A 17467-nucleotide genomic window follows, 5' to 3' on the forward strand; every position below is an offset into this window, starting at 1 on the left:
TATATATATAAGAGAAGGGATCTCAATTTTTGTTCGCCCACATACATAGAAATATATATTTCTAGGTATGTGGGCATTAATGGATTTAAATGATGGGGTAGGTTGGTGAGGACGAGGGGAGGGATGAGGTGCACTTGAAAAGTTTTTTTACTTTTGGTTTTCCATTTTAATTAACTAATCAATTACATAATAATTTTTTTAATTTCTCAAGAAAAAAAATAAACTTAATAAGGAGAGTCCTTCGTCGGTTTGGTTTAACACATAGCAAGTTTTAAATGAATAATAGTGTCATTCAACATGATCTAGTGACAAGTTGAGTCCTACACAAATATTTCTCTTTTGACAAGTTGAGTCCTACGTAAATATTTCTCTTTAGTTTTTGGTTAGAGGGCCCCATGAAACTAGAATCAGTATCATTTTTAGTTCCTTATCTGATGTGCAAAATTTCTCCAAATGGGAAAAGTGTGTTTCTCAATCTACATTTGCATTTTCATTTAAAATTTGTATTTATCTTTAACAAAGTTGTTTGCTTGCAATCAAGGACATGAATGGGCGCGGGTGGTCGGGTCCATATTTGGTGGACTCGGACTCGAACTTGTTTTTTTATAAACGAGTCCGAGCCGGTTTCGGGTTTATTTATTTTATTGGTGGAATTGGTGCATTTGGATCCATTTGATAAGGTCCAATTCTTATGGGTCAAACAGATTCGTTTTTAATTATATGTCGTATAACAAAACAAAAATATAAGGGTTAATCTCAGTTTACTACCCTCAAATTTCGTGGTTTTCAACATTTGGAACATGAAGTTTTTTTCTGTCCCAGAGTTATACCTAAAGTGTTAATTTTGGGACAGTCTCATACATCTGTTAGTCTGACTGTTAAGTCTCCCGTTAACTGATGACGTGGTGCCCATGTGGATTGGGCGCCACATGATATTAAAAAAATTTAAAAAGTAAACCTTCTTCTTCGACTACCCCTTTCTATCTCCACCATACCTCTCCTAACCCCCACCCTTCTCTTCCTCCTCCTTATCTTGCACCCCAACCCACCATGTCCTCACCCATCGAACCCAAATCCCCAAAGTTCCCACTACCCTCAACGCCAAATTGGACCTAGGCACCAATTCTCGATCCAGTTGAAGTTTTTGCTCCAGACCTTGGACCAGCGAACTTTCCACCACTATGAAAACATGAAAGTTGTAGGTGCAGCGTGACTGGGTTTTGTTTTGGCGTCGTGACAAGGATCTCTGACAGCCGATCTTTGATATGAGATGCAAGCAGCGGCCTTGGATCTTCGACAGCCATGACCTTGAAAGGGTGGTAGTCGGCGTTTGTTGCAGTTGGGGTAATAGTCGGCGTCGCATCCTCTTTCTCTCCGCCAGTGACCTCCCCGACTCCATCGTTGCAATCTGCTACCGATTCGCCTTCTCATTGGCTTGGCTGCTTTGCAGCGTGGGCTGCAGATTGGGTCGTGCACCAAGTGGACGAGGCTTGGGCCTGCACTGTTGTGGTAGCGGCTTGGGCTGCTTCTAGCGCCTGGCCTTATTGCTGCAAAGTGGCTTGGGCTTAGGCTTGTGGCTACCTCGCTACTCGCTGCTCACCGTGGGCTTGTTGTCATGGAGCTAGCCCACTCCCCATTGCCACGGTGGTCCCTATGGCTGCCATGGTGGTGGTGCTCTGTGATGGCAAAGTTGATCATCTTGCCATCGCTTTGAGCCTCGTGGATCGTCGTGGTGGGGCTAGGTTTCGTCCTCCTCATTTAATCTGGATCTTTGGAACGTAGGAAGTTTCGTTCGTCGTGGTTTCCGAATTTTCCGTCATTGTATTTTTTCCTCACCTCTATTCAAAGAATTAAAAAAAAAATCTAGGAAAAAGAAAGTATGAAAAATTTACGAACAAACAAGAAACGAGAAACTTTGAATGCGAGAGTCTTCTAAGAACGTGTGAATTAAACTCTCAATGAAAACACTAATAAGGACAAGAGCCTCATGCGCCCACAATGAATGTGGGGAGGGGCTTTAGCTGAAGAACCTCCGATGTCAAAGTTAGAATTTTGAGAGAAAAGTGTTTGGAGAATTTTGAGAGTTTAGCAAGAGAATTGGAACTTGGTTTTGGAGAGAATGAGGTAGTATTTATAGGGGTGTGGCCGGCCCCTTTAGGAGGAGGACGACCGGCCACTTGATTGGTATTTTGGGAGAGATTCATGATTTGTAGCTAATTAGGAATAATTGAATAATAAATCAATTAAATAGCTAGTTAATAGAATAATTTCCTAATTGATTAGCTAATTAATATAATAAAAGAGGAATGATTTGGGAGTTACCTTGTGGAGAGGATTTGATGAGGATGGATGAAATATGTTTTGAATTATTACCTATTTTGGGCACTTTTGACTTGGTTGAGGATGATTGCCCATTGCTCGCACATAGGAATCTCGGTGTGCCTCGAGGGTAATTTTGTCATTTTCACTCAAAAATCCACATATTGCCTTGTGATTATTTTTGGCTCCACAACACCCAATAATTGTCTACATGGGCGCCACATCATTAGTTAACGGCAGACTTAACAGCCAGACTAACGGATGTATGAGACTGTCCCAAAATTAACACTTTAGGTATGACTCTAGGACGAAAAAAACTTCATGTACCAAATGTTGAAAACCACGAAACTTAAGAGTAGTAAACTGAGATTTACCCAAAATATAAACAATCTCTGTGTTTCGGTTGTAAATGAATTACGTCTAACAAAGTCAATGCCAACAAATTTTCCTAGGGAATTGAATGGACTCTTTAAGACTCTTTGTTTGAAGAAGTTTGATCGTAGTTTTACTTCTTAGGGTTTGATGGTTGTTTTACTTCTTCTTAGGGTTAGATATAGATGAAATTATAGATCATAAGCTTCATTGTGGACTATTAATAAAATAACAAGTGCTAAGACAACATTTAAACGATCAGGGCTAGGTCACCCAAAATAAAAATAAAAAAGTGGACTTAGTTTTGGACTCGTATTTACACAAGCCTAGCCGTTTTGGACTCGTATTTACACAAGCCTAGCCCAATTCAGACTATTTTGAAAATTAAAAGTAATAACTAGATAGTTTCATATCGGGTCGGTAATACGGTCTAGATCTACGAGTCCAAATACCCGTATACCCACCTCTAATCAGGATGACATGAAAAGAAAAAAAACAGATGACAACTTTTTAACTAGCCTCTGAATTGGGGTTTTGACTTTGTTTTTGGTAAGTAGTTGAGTGGCTCATCAAACATTCTTCTATAATGATGAGACCGGCTAACTTTGAAGTCTCTATTTATGGTTATTTTTGTAAAATATTAGTGAATTCGGAAATGATTGAGGCTTCTAATTGTGATAAAAAAAAAATGACAGTCAGTGTTCTAATAAAAATTGAAATTTCGTAACGAGAGTTAAATGGATGAATAGTTTTAATTGAAATGATTTTTTCTTAAACAACCTAAAACTATATATAATGACTAATGAGTGGTAAATTTTTTAAAACAAGTGATATTACTATTTTAATTATCTTCGAGGGAGGGGACGTTTTGAACACAAAACAATACGTTGAAGAAGATATCCTAACCAGCAGAAATATCCAACACTTACCTAATAAGTAATACATTCAATTTAATTCTATGTTTACATATATAAAAATTCTGGAAATGTATTTTAAAGATCATACATATTCAGGCTTGAGTTGGCAAACCATTAAAACAATATTTGTAATTTAACAACATAAAATTCTAATATGCATGGGGATATGGAAAATGGGTACCCAAAAAGTTTTACCATGCCAAATAGTAATTGTCGGTCGTTGATTCTTTTTCAGTGGTTGGTCCTATTCATATTTTGACAACATATATACCAGCTCATTATAAGAGATCATCTTACGATTAAACTATAATTTATTAGATTAAACTATAATTTATTAGATCATACTTGCACCCTCAGTGGTGGAATGCAAATATCACATCTCCTGTGAATTAATGTTCCCATTATAGATTTTATAATCGAAATTTTATTTAGTTTCTTAGTCTTCTTTCGAAGATCATATCTATAAAAAGATATGTTGGAATCGAAAATTGTTTTGTCATTCAAATGTATATTTGTTGACCCTAAAAGCTACCAAGCCTACGTGGCGTGCAGGCCAAGTAGCTAATGAGCTAACTACGTCATTCGGTTGATATGGGGTGTGCCAACTTGTCGGCAATGCTTGGCCGAGGAGTAAAATTTGTTGATGTTGCGTTGCTAACTTCTTGATTTTGTGACTGCAGCCGAGGAAGGAACATGTCTTGGCTATCGGGTTCTAGAGCCTGCAGACAAGGCTGCTAGTTTTGCGAAGTTCACGAATCGTTGACGCTGGGTTCGGTCATGGTGATTATATTCGTAAGAGTATAAGCACGTCGAACCGGCTTCAAATTATACGGACACAAGTACTCAAAAGAGATGTATGTCTTGATGGTAAATGTGGTTCGACCGTCAGAATGTCGAACTCTGATACTCACTTGTGAGTATCCAATCATAAAATCACTCCGCGTTCAATGTACCAAATGTGGTAACTTGTAACACCTCACTTCGCCGAGAAGACTAGTTAGATGACATCTGCCAATAAGGATTCGAAAACCCTTCTCGATCGAGACTTGGATAGGTAACCAATCAGCCTCGATGCAGTGCTGTTTATCCAAACTGAAGGTGCTTCTCGGTCGGCTGATTCTACGGCAACAGTGCTGTTTATCTAAACTGAAGATGTTCGCCGGTTGCCTTCACAGTGCTATTTATCCAAACTGAAGATGTGTTGGCGGAGAAAGAAAATAAAATAAAAAAATCTCGAAGTGTTTGAGAGGTTTGCGCAGAGCAATTTGTGTGTTGAATTGGAGGAGGCTTTGAATGGTGCACTCCGCTCTCTATTTATAGCAACAAATCCTCCTTACGATCAAGTTAAAACCATACTCGGATTCAGACTTCTTATTCTGATCCAACCTTATCTCGACCAATCCTGCTCCTATTAGGACTTTGAACTCAACCCCCTTTTCAGGCCGCATTCATTTATAGGCTTAAGTGCCCTCATCCGGCCAAGAATCTGCATTGCATTAGGACTCCTTATCATACTAGCACTTCGACCTATCCGCTCTTATCCAAATCACTTTTTCTTGCAATAGGACTCGACCGTCCTAACTGAGCGGCTTATGACCACCAGACAACCCATAGTACATTTGAAAAACTTTGGGCCGAACATAAACCTACGCTCGGCCCAATAATATTATTTTGGGTCCAAACAATATTTTAAATGAATGATTTATCATGAATATGTTGTACAACGTTGATTTGTTTCACACAAGTGATGGCTAAATAATCTTCGATTTCAAATGAATTTTTCTACATATGATCTTTACATGAAAATTAAAAAGCTAAACGAATCCGATTATAAAATTTATAAGATGAAAATATGTTACTCACGATGAGTGGGATATGTGCATTCCATATTATCCTTATTTGTTGAGATCTCTTCAGTAGTAATTGACATAAGGACTTGTATGGAAAACCATATTTCGTCCAACATAAATACATATCAATGAATTGATAGAAAATAAACCTAAGAAAACAACTGATCTAATACTAATACAAGAGCCATTGCAAGTCCAGAATCAAAGCCAGAATGCACAATTAAATGAAAAACATCTAATCCATAAGAAACACCTCTAATATTTGCTTCCTTTCTCTTGATCTCAGCTACCACATTCCTCGACTCATCTAATACCTTGCATGATCTGTGCGTGAAAGAACCTTCAATCATATATGTATGTCTTTTGTGGCCACATGCCTCTCGATACACATAAGCAAGTATACTCCTGGGATTGGTATTTAGCATGTTCTTGTTCTTCCTCACGTAAAACGTTGGCATACTTTTTGATGCTGCAAATGTTGATCTTATTGGGCAACAATTGCCAGCTTCCCCGTCGTGCACAAACCAAGTATCAATTAGATTAAGCTTCTGCAAGGCAAAATAGTTAGTTAAGAATCGAGATCAAGCACAATTGTTCTTTCACTACTCTGTTCTTATATATTTGTTTAATTTATGAGTATATACAAGCTCAAAAAATGTTTTTTTTTTTTTTTAACAGTCGGGCAACATATATTTCTATATCTTATGATATGCAAGACTCATGTTGAGTCACATGGCAATCAAGGAAATCATGGTCACACATGTACCCTTAGATTTGATATCAAGGGTGGGGAATATACAAATTGTGATTTTAGTGTTTGGTGACCTTGTATACTAAATCATCACACCAGCACCAAGTGACTAAGAGAACAGATGTAGACTAAGCTTCTGCCAAGCAAAACTGATGCCAAGATCAACCAAATTTTTTTTGTAACTCTCTTTTATTATAGATACTTGTTAATTTATGAGGTTATGCAAACTCGAAAAAATATTCTCTTTTTTCTAACAGTCGACAACATAAAATTCTGCATTTTATGTTGTGAGACTCCTTTTGAGTAATTGTTCAAGTTGAGTTTTATCTGAACCTCATGACTCTGATTTACTACATCTATGATCACATGAATTTAATATCAAGATAAAGAATAAAAAATGCGTTTTAATTTCAAACTTGATATGAAAAACGATTGAGGGTGACCATGTATACTTGGTCACCAGCCATCAGATGACTAAGAGACTGGTGTATATTTACACACTCACACACACACACACACAATTACGATACATACAATTGGAAATATATTTACCTTTCGGCGACGCATTGTGAGGACAGACTTTCCAGAGCCATCCATGAGAATGACTTCCTCAGGATGTCCGACGTAGTTGTCCACTCGATAAACAAGATCTCCATTTGTATCGATGACTGTGAACCCTTTACAGCTAATTAGAAGGGATTTTCTCCACACTGTTAATGATGTGCAAGCCCCAGAAGTACTGTTATCAGTAGCCTTGTATTCTTGGTGGTCATGTTGTTCTTGATGATTATGGACAGACCTGGTCCTAGACAAAGATTTCCACATACGAACAATCTTCATTATTGATCTCTCTCTCTCTCTCTCTACTAAATGGTAAACCTTAAGCAGGTTAAGGAAGCAGATACTTATAGCCTGAGAATGTTTGAGATATTAATGGTCTTACTAGAAGTAGAAAAATTCTGCGTTTTGTACAGAAAAGCTGTATGAACAATCCCCCTTGTAGTTAATCACGCAATATACATTCTGCGGTGGGGCATTTTAAATTCATAATTGTATTGTATACATCTATTGCATGAAACTTAACACTTTGTCGTATCATATTGGTCGTCACAAGCATGACACGTGTAGATCTGAATGAATGAGATCTGGGTTGTGCGTTTTTATAAAATATACTGTGAAAGAGACAACTTGCCAGAAAAGTCATTGCTGGTTTCCTAGAGATACTTTGATGGGATTAATTCATATACTAATTGGTAATTAGCATAATCAGCATCAGAAAGGTGACACGTATATGTTTTCTTAGGTGGTCTCCGATATTTCAACTTTTCTCTTTTGATTGTAGAGTTAGGTTTGTTTTTATTTAATCGGACATTCGTGGGCACGAGACAAAGATGGGAACCATAAAAGTTGGGGAGGGAACAGCTTGCATGGAGCCGTGAAACCGTGAAACCCAGGAACATTGTCGCTCAAGTTATTTCCGTGACCATTCATTCAAACTAATATTACCGTTTTTTTTTTTTTTTTTTTTTTTTTAAATTTTTTTTTTAAAATACATTAACTTAATATACAAACATTTACAAATTAACGACCTTTTAGATGATCCAATGATTTTTACTCTTTCTTCCTCACACACTATTGTTTATATTTTGTCTTCAAATTGAAAAAAATCAAATAAGAAAGATAACGGACAAAAATGAATATAAGCATGCAGAAAAAAAAAAATTATGTAGAAATCATTCCTTATATAGAATTTCTTTGTGCACACCATACCACACACAACCTCAAAGTGGAGTCCAGCACTCACTATGTCGAATATATCATTCAGTAGGCCATGATAATAGTATTTCCAAACCTTCGTATTTTAGAGAATGCAATGTAGAAATACCCATAGTTTATTGCTCATCTCATAAATTATGATCAAATGCGTTTTACTAATTGGCTATGAAAAATGTTTTGGGCTCGTTTAATAACATTTGTTTTTTAATTTGGTTTGGGTTGTTTTATACACACCCCACATTTTGTACCCTACATACTTAATACACTTCACGTTTACTTAGGGGAAAGAAGGAACAAAGAAGATGGATGAAAGATGGTGTGTGTGCTAAAAACCAAAAACCAAAAACCAAAAATTATTCTAAATTATTTTCGCTTTCAAGATTTTATTTTTATTTATTCTTTCTTACTTCTTCCTCCCTCATTTCTCCTATACAATTTTCTCTTTATCTCACAAAAAAAAAAAAAAGAGAAAAAAAAAAAAACCTAAAACTAAAATAAAAAAGTTTATCATAAGGGACTTTAGTCCTTAGTGTTGTTCACTATTTGTTGACCCCAAAGAAATGGTTCACTATTTATTTGTTTTTTCAAAAAGGGAGAGTAAGCTGCCGAAAGTTTGGGTCATAACCTCTTTCAAAGTACAGAATTATGCTAGCTGGTATCATTTTGTAGATTAAATAAAATTCATAGCAATAATAAAAGGAGTGATGGAAACAGTTTAAGGAAAAGGATCTTCTATTACCACTCACAAATCAATAAAAAAAGGATCTTCTATTTTCTACGTGGATTAATTCTTAAGCTTTTGGTGGGAAATTGCCAAGTGAAAAGAACGTTGATTCAAAGTTCAAAGTTGTGAGGTGAAAAGTGGATCGGTTATTCACCACCCCTTCTAATGACAACAAAAGGAAAACTAATGAAAATGATTTGAAAACTTTGAGTTTTAACAATAAGGACAAAATAAAGGGTAAAGTGAATAGTACTAGGTTTGACTTTTTAGTGTAAAAATATGATTTTTCATTAAAATGAATAATACCGCGGACTTTTCGTTAAAACTCCCTAAGACAAATTGAAGAAGCAACAAGAGTAGTGCTTTTTGCCAGCTAGTATATGTTCAATTTCCTCAGAATCAGGAAAATCTCTAATATTAGAAAGCTAGAAGCACAATTTGGTGTCTGAAGGTTTTACCAAAAAAAAATTGGACTGAAAAGCCCCTTAAACCAAAAAAAAAATAGAACTGACCGAATTTAATACACGAAAACACACAAGGGCAATTGTGTAAAAAAACATAAATCTAAAATTCATTTTATTAGATCAAACAAAAAATAAAAAAAATAAAAATGGGGAAGACGTGTATTAAATCTCACTAGAAAAGGGGGCCAATAACCCCACTCCTCCTCCTCCATTTTAGGAGAGAGATTATTATCCCATATAAATGTATAAAAATTTGTAAAAGTTTATTTTATTGGGAAAAAATGAAAAAAAAAAAAACAAATAAAAAAGGACGGATACTTCAAATAAAAAATAAAACGTGAAACTGAAAAATTGCACCCAACATTGAGCAAAAAGCAGAGTTTCTAATCAAACTGAACTACCAATATATTATTTTATTGAAAAAAAATTGATAAAAATTCGGCTAAAAAATACAAAAGAGACATGATAAATCCCTCAAATAAAAAATAGAACGTGGAAACTGAAAACTGCACCCACGTTGAGCAAAAAGCAGTTTGATAAATCCTTCCACAAATCTCATTTAAATTTAAGAATTAGAAAAGATAAACGTGTACAGAGTCTCCATCTTACGAAATTCCTAATTTCTTCTCAACTAGGTTCGCTACATATTATCTGATTACACAAATATATATATTTTTTTTATAGCAAATTGTTCTCCATTCATTGCAGAAATAAAGAAGAAGAAGAGAATGAGGGTGCGGCAGAGGATGAAATAGAGAGACAAATCGACAAAGAGCCTTCCTCGGTACGACTTCTCAACTCTCAATCTTTATCTTTTACTCTCAATTCTCAATCATTTCCTCCTATCAATCTTAATCTTAGTATTTTTAGTTTGTATCTCTTTAGATTAATTCAAAAGGTTGTTTATGTTCCTCCTGCCAATTAGCTTATTTTAATTAATTAGTAGAAATTTTCATTTTTATGTTCATTCTGTGACAGCCCGTGTTAAATTATTTGTACCGTAGGTGTGAAATGAAGATTTTGCCCTTGGTGGGTATTTGCCATTTTGGTGTGTTGTTTAGCTGTTTTTGGTGGTTGACTCTACAGGACACACACACACCCATTCCACACACTTTTGTGACTCTCTCTCTTTTCTCTCTCGGACTTCATTCCATTTTCCTTACAACTTGTACGGACGAGCTTCCATTCAACCATTTCTGGCATGGATCGTGACCATTGTTGGTGTTTTTGGACTCCCTTCGAGCTCAGGAGTCGATTGGTGGTGTTGGTTGGATGTGAAACCCTCGAAAACCCGAGAACCAGGGAACCCTTATTTTGTGCACTGTTCATGCACACGTGATCGTGGGGTTTTTAGAAGTTTCTAAGGTCATAGGAAGCTTTAGAATACTCTCGTGAAGCTTGGAGAAGCATTTTGGAAGAAATTAGACGTCGGGAAGGCTAGGAGTGGCGAGTTGTAGGTTTGGCCGGAATTTCGTGGTTCCTCCAGCGAGATTCCATGAATTTAAGGGCTTGAAAGTGGTAAGGTTTTTTTCTACTCGTTGTAAGCTTCATTTTGGTACAAAATTCATGGATTTTAGTTGAGTAATGAAGAAGATATGAAGTTTTGAGAATTTTCCAGTTTCCCGCTAGACATCGAGTTGCAGACGGCGGAGGACGGCGATGACTGGCGAGACTCATCGGAGAAGGCAAGGAATATTCCGTCAACTTTGACGGATTATACTAACGGCGTCAGGTATATTTAACGGTATATTTCATTTTTGTACGGAATATTCCCTAATGGCCGGCGCATGGCGGCATGTGGGAGGTCGGAAAATTATTTTAAAAATATGGGAATGTTCTTGAGGTTGAGTAGATCACGTTGGTATATCCAAACACCCCATTTGAGCATTGTATGAGAAGTTGTTACCTAGTTTTGGTTATGTGCTTTAAATTGACATTTTTATAGTTGTTTTGGATATAGGTGAGACCTATCCTGAGGATAAGCGCAATCACTCAAGGCTCGGGGGTTACGACCTTTCCACATACCAGTGAGTGGGTTTTTGGTTTTCCGTATACACCTATATACTAGTGATTTTTCCCAGAAAATGAAATTGAATGTTTATATGTTTTAAATGCCATGCATAGTCTTTGCCTATTTTAATTATGCATTAGTAGTTGCATATATTTATGATTGGTGCTACGGACACACAGGTAAGTGTCAGGTAAGTTTATAGTTTATGGTTGTGAACTAGTGGTTATGTGAGATGCATTGAGAGCTCATAAACCTGCACCCTAGTGTTAGTGCTCCCGCCTAGAGTAGGGCACAGTCCTTCACGTGATGTTCACCTCCCGTACCACATGCTCATCTTGGATCCAAGTGAGGTGCACAGTCTTATCGTACAGACCACTTTAGGTGGTTCCGACTCGTAAGTGACCTGTGATTATTCGCACAATTTTCTCGTGATCGTAGCACTTGAGCGTATTTATTTACACCTAGTCCTGTCGTATAGACCACTTTAGGTGGTTCCGACTCATGTGCAGGTGTAGTGATTGAGTTGTGGATTTAAGCTCTAGATTCAACCGTACAGGTCACGTTAGGTGACTCCGGCTAACATATATTCTGCATTGATTGACATTACCTGGGTTACTTACATTATATGCTGAGTTAGTTGACATGGCTTACATACATACATATTTGTGAATGTTGCTACTCTGAGCATGGTTGTGATATATTTATATATTCTATTTTCTGGGAAATTATACAGGTTTTACGGAAAGGGGTTAGAACTTTTGAGAATGAAATGATTTTGAAATGCTTTATTTTTGCCCACTCACTTTCTGTTTTGCGCCCTTCCAAGTTCTAGTTAGAAGTGTTTTGGTGGCTCACGAGGACTTGACGGTGGTTCTGACAGAACATCACAAATGTAGGATCACCTTTGGGTGTTGTGTAATTAGTATACGTTCTATTGGACTACACTTAGGCTTTCTGTGCTCTGATTATTGTTTATCACACTTAGTCTTACACTTGCGTATTACTTTAACTAGCTTTTTAGTAGTTTGGTTTTTATTTATTCGCACTTTTATTATTATTATTACTTCCGCACTGTGCACATAGCTATGTCACCCTCACGTGACGGCCAGCACGCCTTAATTTCAGTCGGGGTGTGTCACATTCTACCAATGAGTTTATTTTAATTAATTTAATAAAGTTTTCATTTTTGGTTTCTGGGTAAGTGAACGTTTGAAAATTTTTAATTTGTATAATCAGTTTTGAAGTTGGTTTGACAGGAAAAATACATAAGAAGTATATTTTGCACCATCTGAATATGAAAGGTTTCAGCCCCCTTCCATTTGTTTTATTGCAAGAAGTACGAAATTTCTGTTAACTTCATTATTATATACTAATTTATTAATTAAATAATGGTTACTCATTTTTGCAGAATTTACAGGGTGAGGGGCTTTTAGTTTCACTGTCCATGTTAATATGTTGGTTTCCAATTTATATTGATTACTTATGTAATGCAAGGTGGATGTACTCATTAATCTTGAGTGACGAAGATATTGCTATCAAGTTTTTAAGGTATATTAATGTGTATTTTTATCTTATTTTTTTCGTGATTTCACGAACCCCTAATTCTGTTGCACTATTATGTTAACAATTTATGGTTTAATTTTATTAATGTATTGTATTGGATACAGAATGACACTAATTCCATTTATATATCTCTACTATTAGAAAGCCAGAAGTGAAGTTTGGTGTCTTAAGGCTTCACAAAAAATAATTGGACCAAAATAACCCTGAAACAAAAAAAACTCATTAACTAAAAAGAAATGCAAAGAAATTATTACTAAGGGTCGTTTTGTAAGGAAAAAAAAAAACAATTAAAAGAGAGAAATAGGAAAAAAAAGAAAAGAAAAAAAGAAAAAAATTAAACGTGCAAAAAAGAAACCTGATCGTGGATGACTCAAACTAAACTGCTACAAACTGAGATAAAATAGAAAGAAAAAAAGAAAAGAAATTGAACGTGCAAAAAGGAAACCTGATCGTGGATGACTCTGAGAGTACTGACTGAGAAGATGAATAAATGCCCAAGAGCTCACAAATCCACATTCACATTCAGTAATTCACAAATCCAACATTAGAGAAGGGGAAGAAGCTTCATTGTTCCTGCTACTTCGAATGGTTTGAGTAAATTTTTGTTTTCAATTTCATTCTACGATGCTGCCAACAGTTACTAGAGTCCAGTAAAAACACAAATTGTGCATTGTGAAGCTCATCGTTCCTCTTCTATATTGATTGCATTCTATCAAGCACTTTTGAAGAAAACCATTTCATGACTCTTGGGAATTCAACTTTGTTTTGCAGGTTCACCCTTTTTTTGACTAAAAAAACATCATGGCCTCTTCCCATTTTTTGCTTCGCCTACTTTTTCATGATGTTCATGGCTACATTCTGCAATCTACATGGAGCACGTCCTGGTATTGCAACTCTCATTTCTGCTTAATTATACATACACATAAAGAATCTCTTTTGTAGAAGTTTTAATCTACAAACATGATAAAGCTTGCTATGCAAACGTATAAACGAAGGAGGGAAAATGCGAACATGTGAGAAAACTGCTTCGCAGAAGCGGAGAAATAAAATCGATTGCTCCATTGTGAAATTTGAAAGCACGCTTTTCTTCATTGATACCCAAAGGTTTTTATGTGAGTTTTAGTTTTGTTTAAGTTTGGTTTACTTAACCATCCTTTAGTTTGCTTAAGTTTGGTTTACTTAACCATTCTCCTTTGCTTATATTACTTGGTCTTCTGTCCTGTGTGAGAAGTGCCTAAAGGGATAAGCAAGAGATGTGGTTTAATTTGAAACAGAAATGAATGTGTTGCAGGAAGAATTCTTTGGCACAAGGAATTAGAAAGAATATAAAACGTGGTGAGAAAATTGTTGCGGCAAAAAGAAGAAATCAGGATCCAAATTCGATCAAAGTCGAATGTTTGAGTGAGTTGGTTCAATCAACATGTACAGGCTTGGGAGTTTGCAATCCTAATAATTTTGAAAATTTATCTTCTATTTTATAGGTTTTTAGAATGTTGGAAGATAAAAGTAGAATCATTTTATTCTCATTGGTAGTTTCTTGACTTGCTTACTAATTTGTATGGTACTTTATTTTAATTGGAGTATGCATGATTCCTCTGTCTCTTCACTTATTTCACATATAAAAACTCTTTATATTCTTTTGATAATTTATAATGTTCCCTTACTCTGGGTAAGGGATTGTGTAGTTTTACAAAATCAACTATTCATTTTGATACCGAACGGATGTGGCAGCCAAAAGTTCCAATTGTAGATACTTCGGACAACTATTTGCAGAAAATTACTGTTTTATATTCTGTTAAGTTACATTTTGCATTGTCTAGAATATAAAAGCCATGCAGGAATGGAGTTTATAGACTACTATAGTGGCCCCTATCAACTCTGCTGCTATGAAGTACACAAATTTCTTATTGGCAACAACCTCTGGGAAAGTTGGAGAGTTGATAGGCCCCAATCAAAATTAATTTTATCATATGGACATATAAAATCAATGCATGTAAAACATGTATGAAATGTTTCTAAAGCAAAGATGTTTTTATGCATGCACAAATGTGGAAAGGATAAAAACTCTATATGTTGCGTGTAGCACGTCATGATGTAAAAAAGCCTTTTGCACAGGCTAGTATTATTTTATTACAATTTCTTGGAACATTTATTTTGGTGATCATCACGTATATGTCTACTGTAGCTGCATCATCGGTCGTATCATAGTAAAACCGTCCTCTTGGCAGTTGGCAACTAATATACAAGGGCAGAGGAAGGTGGACTCTTGCTCTTGCAGTCCACTATTTGTAATGCCTGATGGCGACAAATGGGATGGGACGAAGTGTAGAACCCATCTATTGTCCATTTCCAAATTCCCATCTTTGCACATTGTTGAGTCTTTTTAATACTATATATTCTACTTTATTCTTAGTATGTTTTGGTGACATTTTGATATTTTGAGTTTATTTCCAATGTAGGATATGTGACTTCTTCTTGAGCAAAAAGTAATCAAACAGATGAACTTTGGAGTGATTCCAATTGGAGGGTGTTCGCAAGTTTTTCAACTTGTTCATATCAGATTATCAGATTTTTCTACCGAGTAGTTCATTTATAACGATGAAATAAAGGAACGGCGTGCAGTGTTGTCAAAGTCACATTTGGGCTTATTTGGGATTTTTGGCTTCCAAAATGGCCTTTTAGGACCTTTCTGCAAATATATTCAAAACATCCTAAGCTTTAATTCAACTTGTTTTTGGCCTGATTTGGAGCTGTGTGTTAGAGTATATAAATGAATAGTTAGGATTGTGACACTTGGCAATCTATAAGAGAGGAAATTAGTTAGTTTGTTAAGATTAGATAAGGATGCTGTTAGAAGATATGGTTGTAATAAGATCTCCCTATATATGTGGGATTGTATGGATTACTATTACTAAGAAATTATATACAAAGATTTCTGTTTCTCTCTCTAAGCTATAATATCGTCTTCTCTAAGTTTCCTTTCTCTACGAACTATGTTGTTCATTTCTGCACTATGGTTTACATGGTATCACTCGTCGAATTAGCTTAACTGCAAGCTTCTTTGATCTGGGTTTCTTACTTCCGCTACCTAATTTCTCTTCTTTGTGATTGTTTCTGTTTATTTGGGTTTTGTCTGACTACCCATTCCTCTCTTCTCTCTTTCTTCGAATTTCTGCATACCAAGTGTTTGTTGTTGGGTCTCAACAAAAGCTAACCAAGATGGTTACAGTGAGTCAATTGCAAATTTTACAATCCCCAATTACTGGGTTGATTTCATTGCTTTCTTCATCTGTTTCTATTAAGTTGGATGATACCAACTATCTTCAATGGCATTTTCAGATGAAATTGGTGCTCGATGGGTATGGCATTATGAATTTTGTGAATGGATCACGTCCTTGCCCCTCTCAGTTTACTTCTTCAAGTTCTGCAGATTCAAAGGTTCTATCCCTTAGTTCCACTTCCAGAGTTGAATTTGATGAGTTTAAGGTTTGGAAGATACATGATAGAGCACTAATGCAACTTATCACTGCTACTTTGTCTCTGCTTGCAATTTCTTGTGCAATTGGAAGCACCAGTGCAAGAGATTTATGGGTGCGTCTTCAGGAACAATTTTCTACAGTTACAAAGACTTCCATTTTCCAAATGAAGTCTGACTTACAAACTATCAAGAAAGGGGCTGATTCTGTGAGTCAATATCTTCAGCGCATCAAGGAGACTAGAGATTACCTTTCTGCAGCAGGGGTTACTTTTGTTGATGAGGATATTGTTATCTTGGCTTTAAATGGTCTTCTAGCTGAATATAACACGTTTCAGTGTGTTATTCGTGGTCGTGAAAATGTGATTTCCCTCAAGGAGTTTCGTGCTCAATTGCTTGCTGAGGAAGCAACTCTTGAGAGTAACTCTTTTGTTAATTTTCCCACTGCTTTGATGGCTCAGAATCAAAATTACAATGGCAATTCTGGGTTCCAAAATGGCAATAATGGTTTTACTAATGGGAATCACAATGGTAATTCTGGTCATCAAAGTGGGAATTCTGGGTAATCCAATTTCTTCAATGGTGGCAATTGTTCCAACTACAAAGGCAAAGGGAAATCGAATAACAAGCAGGGCAACATATATTCTAATAATCACGGCTAGTGGTCCTACCATTCTAAGCCTATTGTTCATGATTACGCTCCTGGTATTCTTGGAAATCCTTCTCAGTTCAATAATGTTGCCTCATCTTCCAGTGTTATTTGTCAATTGTGTTCTCAACAAGGTCATTCAGCTGTCAATTGTGCTTATAGAGATGTTGAACCTTTTGAGTCCTGTCAGATTTGTGATACAACCAATCACACTGCCAAGACATGTTTCTATAGAAATAAAGCCAAGACTTTTAGATCCCAAATGACTGCCATAAATGCAATTTATCCTGGTTCAATGCAATCTCCTTAGTTTATGCATACTATGCCTTCTATGATGAATAATATGCCGTCTATGATGAATATTGTTGGAAATGTGCCCTAAAACCAATCATATGATGATACTTTATGGACATTTCACATGTTAAACTAATCTAGTTTAATATTAAGGGCAAACATTATTGTTTGAGCCGTCTCATATAAATGTTATATGCTTAAACGATAAGTCCAAGGAATATGTGATTGGGAGAATGCGATCTAAAGAAGTTAGATTCATGAGACCATTCTTTCGTAGACACATCCTAAACGTTCCTGATCAT

General features: G+C 36.0%; 1 protein-coding gene across 1 annotated transcript; it reads right to left on the bottom strand.

Moving 5' to 3' along the window:
* Window positions 1–5428: 5428 nt before the first annotated feature.
* LOC137711950 (protein LURP-one-related 17-like) lies at window positions 5429–7068 on the bottom strand. The gene is made up of 2 exons (XM_068451101.1): window positions 6762–7068; window positions 5429–6006 (listed from the first exon to the last, which is right to left on the bottom strand). The coding sequence occupies exons 1-2, from the start codon at window positions 7047–7049 to the stop codon at window positions 5608–5610; spliced, it is 687 nt and encodes a 228-aa protein (XP_068307202.1). The 5' UTR covers window positions 7050–7068; the 3' UTR covers window positions 5429–5607.
* Between the last annotated feature and the right edge of the window lie 10399 nt (window positions 7069–17467).

The sequence above is a fragment of the Pyrus communis genome, chromosome 13 (assembly GCF_963583255.1).
Source record: "Pyrus communis chromosome 13, drPyrComm1.1, whole genome shotgun sequence".
Lineage (NCBI taxonomy): Eukaryota > Viridiplantae > Streptophyta > Magnoliopsida > Rosales > Rosaceae > Pyrus > Pyrus communis.